This window comes from Mesocricetus auratus, unplaced genomic scaffold, assembly GCF_017639785.1.
Source record: "Mesocricetus auratus isolate SY011 unplaced genomic scaffold, BCM_Maur_2.0 Super-Scaffold_100023, whole genome shotgun sequence".
Lineage (NCBI taxonomy): Eukaryota > Metazoa > Chordata > Mammalia > Rodentia > Cricetidae > Mesocricetus > Mesocricetus auratus.
Window position 1 is genome coordinate 16917956 of NW_024429204.1, and position 15236 is coordinate 16933191.

The window sequence follows — 15236 nt, forward strand, 5'->3', positions numbered from 1 at the left end:
GCAATCTTCCTCAACAAGGCAGGTGACATGTTCTCATGCTTTTTGCTCATTCTTCCTGTCATCCCTACTCTTTCACCTACTGCTGCTGAAGCTTTTGTTAGCCAGGCTCACATGCAGAAGACTCCATCCATCCTACTACTGTCCTATCTGTTCTGGGTCCCTCTTAAGTATATCATCTTCATTTGAGGTATCAATCCCAGACTTACCATGCTATATAATCATAGAGATCAGCATTGTCCAAAGGCAAGCTCTGAGGCTTCTATTTTCATACTTAAACAGCACTCTGGAGGCCAAGAGCCTCTTTCCTTCTGTTAGGAAAGCACCTTAATGCTGGGCATCGCTGTAAAGAAAGCATCTGCACAGATAAGTTTAGAAAGGGGTGGGATCCCAGTGAACATACTTCCTTCAGTGTATAAGAAGCTCTTAGTGAGAAGTGTCTGGTAGACAATTGTGAGAATAATGATACCCTCAAAGCATATGACACAGGGACCCTACAAGCTTTATGGTGGCTTTGTGAAGGATGCCCCCAAGCAGAAGCTCATTGCTGAGTGCATTGTCCTTTACTTTGTCCTATTGGATCATACAGCCAGCTTCCCTACCTATCCAGGTAGGTCTCCTACACCTCCAGCCTGGGTGACCTTCAGTCTGTGTTTATCCTTAATAATTCTTTCCTTATACTGCCAGATCAACCACTGAAGCATGAAACTTTATTTCACTCCTCTCAATGTCTTCTCCTTTGATCCTCAAGAACCTCAGTCAAACATTTTCTCTTACAAATCAAAAGCTTTTCCTTTTAATTGTTGTGTCTGATGCGGGCTTTGGGAGTTATTTTGAAGGTGTTTTTTTTTGCATTGTTTTCTTGTTTCTTTTTCTCTGTTTCGAAAAAGCCTGCTTCTTTGAGAATTATCTTACTCATTCAGAGACTTCCAAAAAATAATTCTCAAAGAAGCAGATTAGACTGAAAGTCAACCTTGGTAATTTTTATTTTGTTCAGTCTAATGTGATATGACTTTGCAGAGAAGATATTTGCATGCATCACTTCTTGACTAAAAACTGCAAATGCTTTGAAGCCTGAGGTTTAATCTGGTGCTTCTATAAATTTTTCCAAGTACCCAGCCATTGGTCTTGCACAAAGAAAACAGCAAATTTTGTTGAGTTCTTCTGGAAAAAAAATATATCTGGTGATTTCCCAAGGTCAAAGTCACATAAAATGACTTGGAAAATAGAAACTACAGGCAACTCAACATGGTAACCAGTGAGTACAGATTTGCAAGGCAATTGTATTTTCAAAATTAAAACCATGCTGCACATTATATTAACCTTGTTGCTAAGGAGAAGGCCATATTATAAGTGAGACAAGTACCACAAATTCAAATGTTCTTTATATATCCTGCAGGTATTTCAGCAACCAGTCTGAATACATTCTAGCTCACCTGATTATCTGTGCCTCTGAACAGCCCAAATCAGTTTTAGAGATACAGGATATTTTGTCAGCTTAAAATGACTCACTATTTGTTGTGCTTTCTTTTTTGTTATTTTCATTTAGGTGACAAAGGGGAAAAAGGTCTGGTCGGGATGACTGGAGAAAAAGGCAAGGCAGGTAGGAACAACATGCTCACTTTGTATTTCATTGATTTCCCACACCACTCCAAATGTGTCCGGTGCAAAGCTACATTGTTATTTAAGAAAACAGAACCTCTTTCCATGCATTCAACCTTATTTCCACGAGGTAGAGGACACGGCAAAAGAGAACTTTCCTGCCTTCCCACTGGTGACTTTCCAAGCCCTGGGGAAGGAAATGAGGGCACATTCCATCCCTGTGATGCTTGCAGTGACAAGCAAGCCCAACATATCAGGGAGTACAGCTCAGTGTCTGGAACCAAGGGCAAAACCCACACCGGAAGCTGCATTAGCAGCCATGCCTCATGTTCCTGAGCATCTGAGTCAAACGCTGGCCTGAGCCTGCCCTTTAAGACTACCTGGCTACAGAGCCTGTCCTCCTTGAGCTGGGAGGATCCTCAGAGAACTCAACTTGTAATATTTGTTGGGGGAAGTCCCAGTTGTTTCTATTCACAGTGGTCTAGTGAAGAAACAGTCAAAGGATTGTCGTGTGTGTGTGTGTGTGTGTGTGTGCTTGCATTTATCTGCATACATAGATCAATTAAGGAACCGGGTGTTTCTGCATTTGACTAATAGGGTTCATTTAGCTTCTCATACGGACAAATAATGAAGAAATGGAAAACTGTACCCAGCAGCCATTAAACAGAAACTTTTATTTCTCTCTTTTAAGAGTCATTTGGATTTACCACCATTTTCTTTGACTCTGCTTCTCCTCCTCACTATTAACCAAGGCAGGATAAGAAAAAGAAGCTGTATGGCAAATTAAAATAATAGTTAACCCATAAACTGGACAGCTGCCTTATAAAATTTCAACTGCATCTATTCACAGTATTTAAATGTAGTCTTTGAAACTTGACAGCATTACTTTACATGGATAATCAGAGTTAACATGCAATTGAATCATGAAAAGTTTCTTCTATCTTGGGAGAGCTGTGTGAGCTCATGAATAATATAGTAACAGGAGAGAGGCCTAGCTGCAAATATGTTTTAAGGAAGCTGTAAAAAGTTTCTTCTGAAATTGAGCAGACTATTTCTGTACCAAACAAAAATGCCAAATGACCCAACATACACGCACAGTTGTTTGTCTCATTCATTCTTTGTAAACCTCTCATTTAGAGTTGTTTTTTATTTAACTCATTCCAAACACTTGCTAAGGGAAGTTTTATGGATCCTTTCTACAAGAAAGTAGAAACCTTGTTTTAAATGAAAAGTTAAACACTTGAAGGTTCATAAAGAGAGGTAACCAACCAGAAAATAGTAGAAAACACAGCAAACGCTGAGAAAAGAGAAACAGTTCTCTCCAATGGTTCTTCGTGTACTTCAATGTGAATTCACAGTTTTGTCGTTTACAAGGCACCATCTGCGACTGTGGGAGATACCGGAAAGTGGTTGGACAGCTGGATATTAGTGTTGCTCGTCTTAAGACATCTATGAAGTTCATCAAGAATGGTAAACAGGGTCACCTCTTTGTTGCTTCATGTTTATTAATCTGATCTTTCAACACCACATTTCTTTCCTTAGTGGAAAATACCTTTTGTCAAGCAAAGTATCACAGTTCACAAGACTCCTAAAATATTCATTACCCTCTCAGAATTCAATATTTTTTATTTCACTGCACAGAATCAATAATGTGTGTGTGCGTTACATTGGCAGGAAAAAGATCTTTGCTAAAAAAGGGTATTAGTCCCACTGAACAAGAGTAAAGACCATTACTTAAATTCTTTGGTCAAATTAAGCAAGTTTTATTTTCTGTTTGATGGGGCTATCTCCCTAAAATAGGGTTTGAAAAAATAGTATTGAACATAAGAAAGATCGGGACTTATATAGCTCCCAAACTGCAAATCTAGGGGGTTTCCAGGTTTTTTGGTTATGTACAAATGTGGCAGAACATGTTTTCTTATTAGGGTGGAGGGTATGAAACATGCTAAATTCCAGAAAAATGGGTCAAGACCTGATCAAATCCAAGTTTTACAGAAAACAGGAATAAACTTATTTGACCTTGAAACAAGATGGCTTTTAATCATAAAATTAAGTCAGACTGCTCCACCAAGGGGAAGCAGAAAAGAACAGAGCTGGACAAGCTGTGCCAAAAGAATAAACACAGCCAAGAGTCAAATAGAAACAGCATCCCAGAAAATATGAACAGCAGCAATGGCTACTTCCTTGAGCCCGTGGGATAAAGTAACTACTGACAATATAGCATTTAGTGTTTTTCATTACCATGTTACAAGTGCTGCAAGTCACCCAAAGCTTGGAGAATGCCATGTCCATGAATACGGATAGCCAAGTAGGGTTTTTTTTGTTGTTGTTGTTATTTCATTTTTAAATAATACATTCAGTACAGGTCTTATGTGTGTCTATAAATTTTTCAACTTGGTCATTTTTCTTGCCCCTTATCCATTTTCCCACACTTAAAAGCAGTAAAGTCCTCAACTTGGAAAGGGATCCACTGAGACAGTTTTATTGAAGGAACTGATACAGTGACTGTTACGGCTGATCTCAGCTAGCTGGACTTTTACTTAGTGCAATCTAGAGGTATATGTTGCACATTAGCAGAAGCACACAAATGCTGTCTTGTGTTCAGAGTCAACATGCAATGATAGAGGCTTAGGAAATAGTAAGGCTTACCTAAGCAACTTAATTGGTTCTAAGTTCTAGTAGTAAGTCATACATGCATGGGACTGGAGAGATGGCTGAGCAGTTAAGAGCCTGTACTGCTCTTTCAGAGGATCCCAGTTTAATTCTTAGCACTCATGTCAAGCCCTCACAACTGTCTGTAATTCCACTTTCAGAGGATCAGATACCATCTTCTCATTTCCATGGGTACATTGACATAGCACGGCCTAAACAGATAGAGACGTGCATACATGTATGTTCCAATTTAAAAATAAAATTCCATATCTTCCATGATTCAGACTGTCATGAACACATCAGAACCAAAAAGTTATAACATTCCAGTGCTCACAGATTTCTTGTTATGTCTAAAGACCTCAAAATGAAGCCAAGAATGCAAAGACCACATTGTCAGTTGAAGATGATTTTCAATGCTTGGTATCTTGAAACTCAGTCAGTAACTTAGTTTCCCTTACATCTGTATGGATAATCTCAATCATTGTGCATGTCCATATCCTAGAAATTTGACCTGAAGTGGACAAACTTCATCGTTTTTTTCCTAGATATTCCATTGAATTTGCTTTTAATAAGCATTTAGCATTTCCTCGGCTGTTCTAGGTACTGCATTGAAGGGTGTCAGACATGAGCAGTGACCTGAAGACACTCACAGTTCAAGGGAAGACACACACAAGCAAGCAGAGTAGAGAGTGTTGAGTGGCATAAAAGGGGATGACATTGGAAGGGACAAGTGGGAACACAGAAGACTCCATGTCCAGCCAAGGTCACTGGAAACCCTTGCACAGGAAAACTCATTTTCTCTGAGATTTAAAAGACCATCAGGGTCTTCCTAAGCATGAAAAGTGTGGGTGCAGAAGAAAGGGGGGCAGGGATACCTGAAACATGAGCTAGGTTAAGAAAATGTGAGATGCTCCAGGTAGCAGCTCCTGTTAATTGGGCTTTGTTACCAAGGCTGCTGTTAAGACTGATGTGTGGAAAGCTAAGGAGGAAGGAGAGGGAGGACAAACGGTAGACTTTTACTTTCATTTGATAGGCACAGAAGAAAGGAAAGGGGTGACTACCTCATTACGACCTTGCAAAAATGGCTCTTGAATGATGAGCAAGTGCATTAAGATCTGACAATATTATGTAGGTATTTGCTGCTTCTTTTCTCGAAACACATTATAATATTTTTCCCTCTCATCCCTTCAGTCATAGCAGGGATCCGGGAAACTGAAGAGAAATTCTACTACATTGTACAGGAGGAGAAGAACTACAGGGAATCCCTGACCCACTGCAGGATTCGGGGAGGGATGCTAGCCATGCCTAAGGACGAGGTCGTTAACACTCTTATTGCTGACTATGTCTCCAAGAGCGGCTTCTTCCGAGTGTTCATCGGGGTGAATGACCTCGAGAGGGAGGGGCAGTATGTGTTCACGGACAACAGCCCATTGCAGAACTACAGCAACTGGAAGGAAGGGGAGCCTAGCGACCCCTATGGCCATGAGGACTGTGTGGAGATGCTGAGCTCAGGCAGGTGGAATGACACAGAGTGTCACCTTACCATGTATTTTGTCTGTGAGTTTGTCAAGAAGAAATGATCATTTCCCTCATATTGCAAGGTCACTTTTTTTTTGAGACAGGGTTTCTCTGTGTTGTCCTGGAACTTGATCTGTAGACCAGGCTGGCTTCGAACTCAGAGATCCGCCTGTCTCTGCCTCCCGGGTGCTGGGATCAAAGGCGTGCACCACCAACGCCAGGCGCAAGGTCACTCTTTTCCTAGGCCTCCCAGGAGTTTTACCCATCTTTGCCTTCCTAATTACACTGCCTTGCTAAAATGACATAAGGGTCCTGAATCCACTATCTTCTTTCTCTGTGTCAACTGTGGCAATTTTGTACATAATGTCTGCTTCGGGATCTTTCTCTCACATTTCTGTTTAACCCCCTGAGTTAATGGAAAGAAGACTCTAGAATTCTGAAGGGAAAGAGTTTCCTAAACATGTAGTAGTCCCTTTGTTAAATTGTTTCCTTGCTATTAATGGCTGCATCTTTTTTCATAAATGTATTCATGTAGACATTCCTCACCTTCCGCATAGACAATGGGGCTGGGTGCTGTGAAGCCTTCAGAAAACTCAAAAATATTAAGGTGCAACCCTCTCCAAGGCCCTTCCCACTTCCATCTTATATGGAAGAAATGTCATGGGAGACCTTTCACTCTCTGCGAATTAATGTTGCCGGAGACTCCCTTCCTATTGTTTTGCCATCACAGGGTTATGACAGGCACAGCGTTTGGAAAGTGTATAGAACCCTCATTTACTGGGTTGGCAGCATGCTACCTTGGGCTGCAGAGCAAACCTCAAAGCAGCTTTCATTTGGCATTTGAAAATAAACAGTTGAACGAATCTCCAGATTATCTCCTTCTAAACTGATGCTCCACTTACAGGTTGTGACACGTGATTAGGCTGTTTAAAATGCTGGCAAAGCAGTTAATGAACTAAGAGAAACAGATCAACAGCATATGTTCCCCTTAAGCCATCTGTTCATGACGTCGCCCATGACTAACTGGTTGAGAGATGGGATTTACTGACATTACTTCTGTGAATTCACCAAGAGTCACAAACCCATGTCCTGCAGAGCCCAGAGAGATGGTATAAATAGATGGAATGGAAGGAGCGAGGCCCCCTATCCACTAAGCACAGCCTGCTCTTTGAAGGAACCAGCTACTCCTTAGCTACTGCTGTTGTTGCCACGCAGGACCCAGAATTGCTACAAGCCAGGGTCCTGACATTTGAACAGAAGTCAGACAGCTGCAGCTTTATAACTCCATATTCTTAAGTGTTGACAATTAATCAATATCCAACCTAGATTTTAAGACCTACAAATATCTGCTAGCCAAGTTGTGAACTTTCCCATTTCCATCTCTGGGGAAAGTTCTAATTGTGCCAGATGTCATTAGGAAATGATGACATCAATGTCAGGTCTCCCATGAATGCCTTATTCAGTTCAGCTGGACTAGAGAAATTGGCTAAATCTTTGACAGTTATCAGGTGATTAAACGAGTTACAGAGTCTCTTTTGAGATTGTGGCATAGAGTATTTTGAAGGCTGATCAGTTTAATACTATCACAAATGAAGGCACCATGCCACATGCCAGCCAAGTTCTCAGAGAACTATAACACCCAGAAACAGGCAAAGAAAAGAAAGTTCTGAGAGGAGAGAAAGGCAGTCAAGAGCAAACACAGCCTAGGGCGGCTCCTGTTGGATCCATGTACACAATTGCTCTGAGTCCCTAAAGTCGGAATATTTTGAACATATGGCAAATGCTATCATTTCTATTATAAATGTTATAATGCTAACAGCTTTCTCAATAACCCATATTCGTTTGGAGGACACTTTGAAGAGTAGATGGCAGCTTCAAAGAATAGGAGTTTATATTGCCGTTTCCCAGTGTAAACACTCAAAGAAGCAAGGATATTAACAAAGTCACCATATTTGAGACAAAAGAAAGCTTCTATCCTGCTGGTCCAAGCTGACAGGTCCCTAGAGTGCAGGCTTGGATGGTTGCAAGAACGAGGGGCAGGGAGAAGCTAAGTGAGCAGCATCACTCACAGAATTGCCTACAGGGAGGCTGAGTTTTTGCGGGTGTTGTCACCTATGGCTTCATTCAGCATGACACACATGTGCTCTAAAGTTCAAACTCTAGATCTGGCATCATGATTGTCTAAGTGTCCTTGGTGAATGTGGCCCTTCCTGGCCACATTATGGGAATAATTTAAATGTTCTTTATCTCTTGTGTCCTCATCATTTTCTCTTCATGAAGAACCATGACAACTAAGGAGGAATTGTGGTGAGCTATTTGGGAGAGTACCAGCTAGACAGACTATATGTGTACCACCGACTTAGACATTGCTACTAGCTATGCATGCTGTGAGATGCATGAGAGAAACCATGAGAATTTTGATATGCGTATATAAAGCTTAATATATGTCGATATATCATGTATAGAGAACCTATATTTAATTACATAAAATATGAGTTTTAAAACATAAAAGTAAAGTTACTGGGGCCTGGAAAGGTAGCTCAGTGGCTAAGAGCCCATGCTGCTCTTTCAAGGAACCCTAGCAAAATCCCATGGAATCTGACACCTCTATCTGGACTCCCACATGTGCATAGTCACGCACACAGATACACATATTAAAAGTAAGGTAATCCCTTTTTAAAAGTAAAACTGTTAACTCTTTTGCCTTTACATGATTAGGCCTTCATACCACAGCTGAATTCTTTCATTATGAGGGTAATGTCTATTATATCATTTTAAATGATGATAGAACAACAGTTTTCCATTGATCCTGTATACATAAGCCTTTATATAATATAAGGCTTTGTTTCACTGTGACTCTAAGAAATGCTCATCTAGTCTGCATTTGAATCTTTTTGGTAATTTAATCAGCTCTTATGGCGAATTAAAGTACATTTCATCTAATTTGCACCCGTTGTCCTTGTCATGCTTTTTGATGTTTATAATTGAGAAGTCAAGCCATGAGATCAGCTGGGAAATCAACAGAAAGCTATTAAATTAGGGAGATGCAGACAAAAGAACTGTCCTTGACACTCCAAACATCATCAAAGTGATGTCCAGTACCACAACAACATTCTCAAATCCTAAATACTGCGCAGCATGACCAATTAATTCGAATTGTGTTCACGAGCCACAAGATGCAGAGATGAAAAGTATGGGTACTAATCAACTGGGTCATCTCAGTCATAGACAATTTATTCATTGGGCTGGAATGAGTATGTTACATGTGGTCTAACATCTTGGAGAAGACACTATGAAACACTATGGGTGTGTAAAGCTCATAGAAAGGGGTAAGGACAGGTATCTGGTGGTAGTGGAGTAGAGAGGTTAAAATCAGAATCCATGTGCTAGAAAGCATGAAGATTCCAAGAGGAGCAGTTAAATAAGTTGTGTTTAGGATAACAGCAGAATTCACTAGCATCATCATCGATCATACATACTATGGCCTGACATGTCTCCGGTGGTTTCAATTTGAGATGAGAACTGGAAAGACCATGGAGAAGACAGTTGATATTTCCAGCCTCATGAGCAAAACTTACTTCAGATTCTTTGCACATCAAGCTATGATAATGAGGTTCAGGACTGGAGGCATTGCCAGGATTATATAAAGGCGTGCTGTTTTTACATAAGTGTTGTAATAACACAATATCTTTTCCACAGTACGCTAAGATAAATTGGCTCAAGAATTTTTGTAGGAGGATTTACATTACCATTTCTCAAAGAGTAACATTGACACATCTGCTCAAATCTATTAATTCATCTATTTTGGCTTACTCATTTCTATGTGAACACGAAGTTCCCGTGTCAATGTGTACATCTACCCACATTATTCCCTTACAAGATAGAATATCCTTCTGTTTGTACATGAATGAACATTGACAGGTGCCAAATGTTCATTCTGCTGACCTAAAGGGACTCTAGCTGGTCTGGGCCTGGTAAACATGGCTCTGGCATGTCTTTCCCTTCCCCCGATTCCTTCTGCCTTGCTTAAAAAAATAATGTTTAGTTACCATCCTAAAACTAGCCACCAAGGGCTATTCCCTTATTTGGCGACTTCCTCCTCCTGAGACTGAATACCAAGGTCCAGCTATTAAAGTGTTGAAGTCCAGCAAAAATCCCCCCTTAGCTCACCTAATTAACATACCCAATTAAAATTAAACACCTCATCCTAACACAGGGTTTCCCCTTGTACCTTTATAAACCACATTTTTTAATGAACCACATCAGTCTCCTCTTTACCCAGAGGCAGTCCTGGGACAAAGACCCCTTATGTCTCTCCCTTACCCCTCTCCCTGATACCTTTTGGCATGTGTGTTGTTCTTATTATGAATCTTAGTTTAACTTTTCAATAGTTAATTGCTGCTTTTTGTGTATATCTGGTCAGTCTGCCTCCAGGAACTGGGTTGCCGATGGGGACTGGTTAGCATCAACCCTTTGATCTACTAAGAGAATTCTAGTCCTGGAAAAACTACTCATAACTTCAATCATGGTGTGTAAACTATCCAAGAAGTCACAGGAGCATAGGCAAGTCTTGAGAAAATAAAGTAATATTCACTTTCAACCCAATAAGGTGATTGTAAGCACTATACTGAGAAGCATAGTTTGTGTGGATTGAAATTAAGGGATGAGAGGCTCTTTCCCAGGCTGTCCACAACTTTACAGTCATTTACTGAACCAACTCCTATAATGGAACCCTAGAGAAAGCTAGCAGGCAGAAAGGAGGTGTTTTACAAGTGCACATTTTCTGGAAATGTTAATGTTTAGAAGAAACCTTGCCCTCAACTCTCTTCTGAGAGGTTATCTTTGAGTTTTCTATGGCTTTCAGGGATGCACATTCTTAGATGTTGAGGGATTATTCTACTGGTACTTGTGTACCCCATAGCTCTTCATTTCACATAACAGAGGCACTGTGTTTGCTTTAGAAACATAGAACACAGAGAGAGAGAGAGAGAGAGAGAGAGAGAGAGAGAGAGAGAGAGAGAGAGAGAGAGAGAGAGAGAGAGAGAGAGAGAGAGATTGAGAGTCAGTAGGGGGGGACTGGAGAGATGGTTCAGTGGTTAAGAGCACTGACTGCTCTTCCAAAGGTCCTGAGTTCAATTCCCAACAACTTCATGGTGGCTCACAACCATCTGTAAAGAGATCTGGTGCCCTCTTCTGGCCTGCAGGCACACATGCAGGCAGATCGATGTATGCTTGATAAACAAATAAATCTTTAAAACAAAAATAAAAAAGAGTCAATAAACACAGGAGTGAAGTATTAATTTAATTAAGCTTAATCAATAGAAACCAGGAGCCAGTTATTGGGGTAAAAACTTGGAAGATCAGAAAATGTGGAAGAGCTGCCAGTCGTCTCCTTCCTCAGTCCAAAAGGGCCCCAGATCCTCTCTACACCCATCTTATCACTTCCTGTGTCCCTGTCTGTACAGTACTCCAGAACAGTCCTCCAGACCTCTGTGGCTAACTAGTGGCTAGCCCCGCCCTCTGACTTCAAGCAAGCTTTATTTGTCAGAACATAAACACAATATCACACAACACAGGAGTGTGTTACTTTGCTCATGGTTGTGACCAGCTTCCTCAAAATGCTATATATGAGAGGAAAAAATGGGTTTGGGCTCACAGTTTGAACTCACACAGTCCATTACAGCAGGGAAGGCATGGTGGTAGGCAGCTCACTAGCAGGAGTGTGCAGCGGTTATTTTCATTTACATCAGGCCAGGCAGGAGTGGAGTAAGAACAGGATCTTTGCAGGTGCACACTTCCCAGTGTGTCTGCTTTAGGGTCACCCAGGCTTCTGCCCATAGCCTCCACTCAGATTCTGTAAGTGGCACTGGTTGACTTTAGCTCCCCAGGCTCAACTTTAGCAGAACTGAACTTTGCTTTTGTCTGGGATATTAGCAGGAGGAAGTAAGAGGTTTACCAGCATCCTACCACCATCCAGAGCTAAAAATTTTGTACCATTCTGAAAATCAAAGTGGACAGTATGTCAAATTTCTATTCAACTAGGTGATGGAATAATGAACCTCCTAGATATTTTTAATGGAGATCTGCCTACTTGGCCAAGCATGAAGTTTCTGAAGAAATGTCAAAGAACAATGGAATATGATACAGAAAATTATTAAATTTGACAAAATATTTCCAAGACTTCTAACACCCCATGGGTGTCCCAGGTCATGTTCCATCTATCAATGTATGGAGAAGTTTCCTTGCCACCCTTCTTCACAACTGGTAGCTAAAGCCATGATCTTCCAGGAGTTTGACAAAGGTATCTGAAAAGGAAGTGAGATTTTATTATTCCCAGGCAAGCAACTCCTCAAACACAGACAGTTGTTAAGGCACTACAGCTATCCAGATTGGGTGAACTGAGGCAGACTCTATTGAATTAGCAGTTAAGGAAATTCATTAGTTCAAAATCTTACACTAAGATATGTAGTCATTGAGTCCATACACTTAATTGGGCGGGAGGCATTCCCAATGGCCCTGGTAGGTGCCCTGTATTCTTTTTGCAACTGGTAACAGGGAGAAGTTACTCCAGGAGTAAAGGAACTAACTAAAAATATACCATCCCAACAGGCTCGTGTTCATTACACTCTAAACAGTGTGCCTGAGAGTGTCCAAGAATCAATGGCACAGAAAAGTTATTATCAAAACAAGAATGCTTCAGAACCCCAAGCTCACAAAATACTTGGGAATGCAAAGAGTTTGACAGCAAAGACTCCCAGAGGTTTTAAATATCAGGAACCAGATACATAGTGATTTCCATCCACTCAGAACTGAGGGCTTGTTTATAGTGGACACAGTCATTGCTTTGTGAATATCACCACACAAATATTATCTTGCTGATTTGTGACATAGAAATTGATAAAATCCAAATCTAATTACTTTTTTCCCTTTATTTTGTTGCTGTTTGTTTGTTTGTTTTGGATGGGTGGTGGTTTGTTTTTTAGGTTTTTCGTTGTGTTTTTTGGTTTTTGTTTGAGACAGGATTTTCTTGCATAGGTGAGGCTGTCCTGGAACTCACTCTGTAGATCAGGCTGGCCTCAAACTCACTGCCTGTCTCTGCCTCCCAAGTACAGGGATTAAAGTCATGTACCATCACTGCCCAGTCAAATGAAATTATTGAATTTGTCTAAAATGTAAGGAAATCCCTTTTGGAGATACCTAGTGGCATAATGCTCCCCCCTGCCCCAATGACATTGATTGTTTGAAGGAAGAGGAGCCCTATATTACTTTTTTGTTATATTTTCAAAGAGAGAGACACAAACAAATATGTTAACTTCTTGAATTTCTAAAAATTCTCACTATGTAGGGATGTTTAGAGTTATCAGATTCAGAAACTTCTCTGTTGGGTGGAGGGGGGCCCATGCATGTGGAAACCAGAGGACATCCTTTGATACAATTACTCAGGAGCCAAACACTTGAGTTTTGAGACAAGTCCTCTAAATGACTTTGAGCTTGTCAGTAGGCTAAGCAGGATGGCTACTGACCCCCAGAAATCTACCTACCCAGTGCCAGGGTTAGTAAGGTATACCACAAACCTGGCTTTCTCAGGTGGGTTTTGGTGTTGAAGGGCACAGTTGACCTGACGGAGATGTTGGTAGTTTGGCTCACAGAACAGTTCTGTACAATGCTATGGACCTGAAGAAAACAAGCCTCTGTTCTCACATGCCAAAAGCCTTAGCTCTGGGTTCAAATTCTTCCTTTCAACTATTCCTTAGCAGCTGAGAGCAGTAAGTTTTGCTCTGCCTCTCTAGAACATCAAGATAGAATCTCTTTTTCTTCACTAATGGGATATGCCCCGTAAGTCTTTGACTCATCTCCACCATGCTGCTCTGATACAGAGGGTATGTTATCCTTGTCTCCTTTCATCTCCAATCAGCTATTAGATTACTTTTACCATCTAGCTCATGTGCTAAGAATTTCTTAGAGCCAGATCAAAGAAGTGTGTAAGGGATGACTTGAAGTGCCAGAGAAATAAAACTCATGCACATTTGATTAATTAATCAAGAGTGATATCTACCAAATTATACATCTAAGCAAGTTTCCGATCTATTACTCATTAGGAGTCACTCATGTGAACGGTGCTCAGAAGCTCACATAAGACAAGCAGCACACTATGGTGGAAAAGCCCTGGGCAACCAATTTTCTTCTTCAAAAGACTTTGTCTGAAACAACTTCTGTTACTATATAAGACTTTGATTTTGCTCCTCAGCAGCCATGTCACATATAACTAAAGATCAAATTCTGAAACTTCACGTGTATTTAATCTCAATTTTGCAATATTGTACTAGCTGAGCTGGTATCATACTTATCTTCTTTCTAGTACTTTCCATGGGCAAGTTTGACTAGTAAGTACTGTCCAAACCATGCACATAGATTAGGACTTCATGGTGCAGTGAGATTGCTTAAAGAAGAGATGCTGAATTTTAAAAATAGCTTGAGATCCAGTTTATTCCAACACATTGGTTATACCTTTAAGAGTTTCATGCAACAACGGATTTTGATCATATTCACCTGTCTCCCTAGCTCTTCACAGAGTGGCCCTCTTCCTTGCTCACCCAACTCTGTATCTTCCTTTTAATTCTTCAAGACCAATGTGTGCTACCTAGATATCCTTGGATATGTGATCTTCCAGTGGAGAGTGGTTAACTGACCGGAGGCTGCACTCTTAGAGAAGAATGTCTCTCCCCTTCCTAGAAGCTAGCTATTGCAATAGCTCTGTGACTAAGGGTGGGACTGTGTGCCTAAATTCCCTCTCTAGGCTGGGATTCGATCTGACTTTCATAAGTTTTGTATGTGCTGTCAAGACTGCTGTGAGTTCATGTATACAGCGACCCTGCTGTGTCCATAAGACAGTATCTCTTCGTAGGTATCACTGTCTCTTGTTCTTGTACTCTATGTGGCCCCCTTTTCAGCAATGATCCCTAAGCTTTGGAGGTTGGGGTACAGAATGCATATTCCCTTTAGGGCTGAGCATTCTGCAGTCTCTTATTTGATACATCTTGTCCTATCAGGGTCACTGTGTTAGCCACCATCTACTGCAAAGAGAAGCTTCTCAGGTGGGATTTGAGAGACGCATTAATTCCCTGTCAGGTGAATAGAAAGTTATACAGGAAAAATGAGGACTATTTCCTCAGGAAGACATTTTAAAACAGCCAGAAATGTATTAAAAGTTTCAAAAATGTTCAAAGAGAAAGCAGTCAATCACATTGAATGTCTCTAGAAATTTAAGTATTGAAATGCTTTAAAGTAGCTATTGGGTTTGTCAATATCACAATGGAGGTGGAAGATCAAATAGAGTAAGACTGAAGGGGAAATGAGCTGTAAGAAGTCAAGGAAGGATGTATAGCTAATATTCTCCACAAGCCTGCTTGTAGAGAGGAGAGGAAGTAACAAAGTCAAGAATGGTGACTGAACATGGCAGTCAAAAC

General features: G+C 40.7%; 1 protein-coding gene across 1 annotated transcript in view; it reads left to right on the top strand.

Annotated features, from left to right (window-relative positions):
• Window positions 1-5917, top strand: part of Colec10 (collectin subfamily member 10) — a 35989-nt gene extending 30072 nt beyond the window's left edge. Inside the window, exons 4-6 of the mRNA XM_005072662.4 lie at window positions 1547-1600; window positions 2974-3069; window positions 5443-5917. Coding sequence (XP_005072719.1) covers window positions 1547-1600; window positions 2974-3069; window positions 5443-5831 — 539 coding nt within the window. The 3' untranslated portion in view covers window positions 5832-5917. The remainder of the gene's footprint in view (window positions 1-1546; window positions 1601-2973; window positions 3070-5442) is intronic.
• The last annotated feature ends 9319 nt before the right edge of the window (window positions 5918-15236 follow it).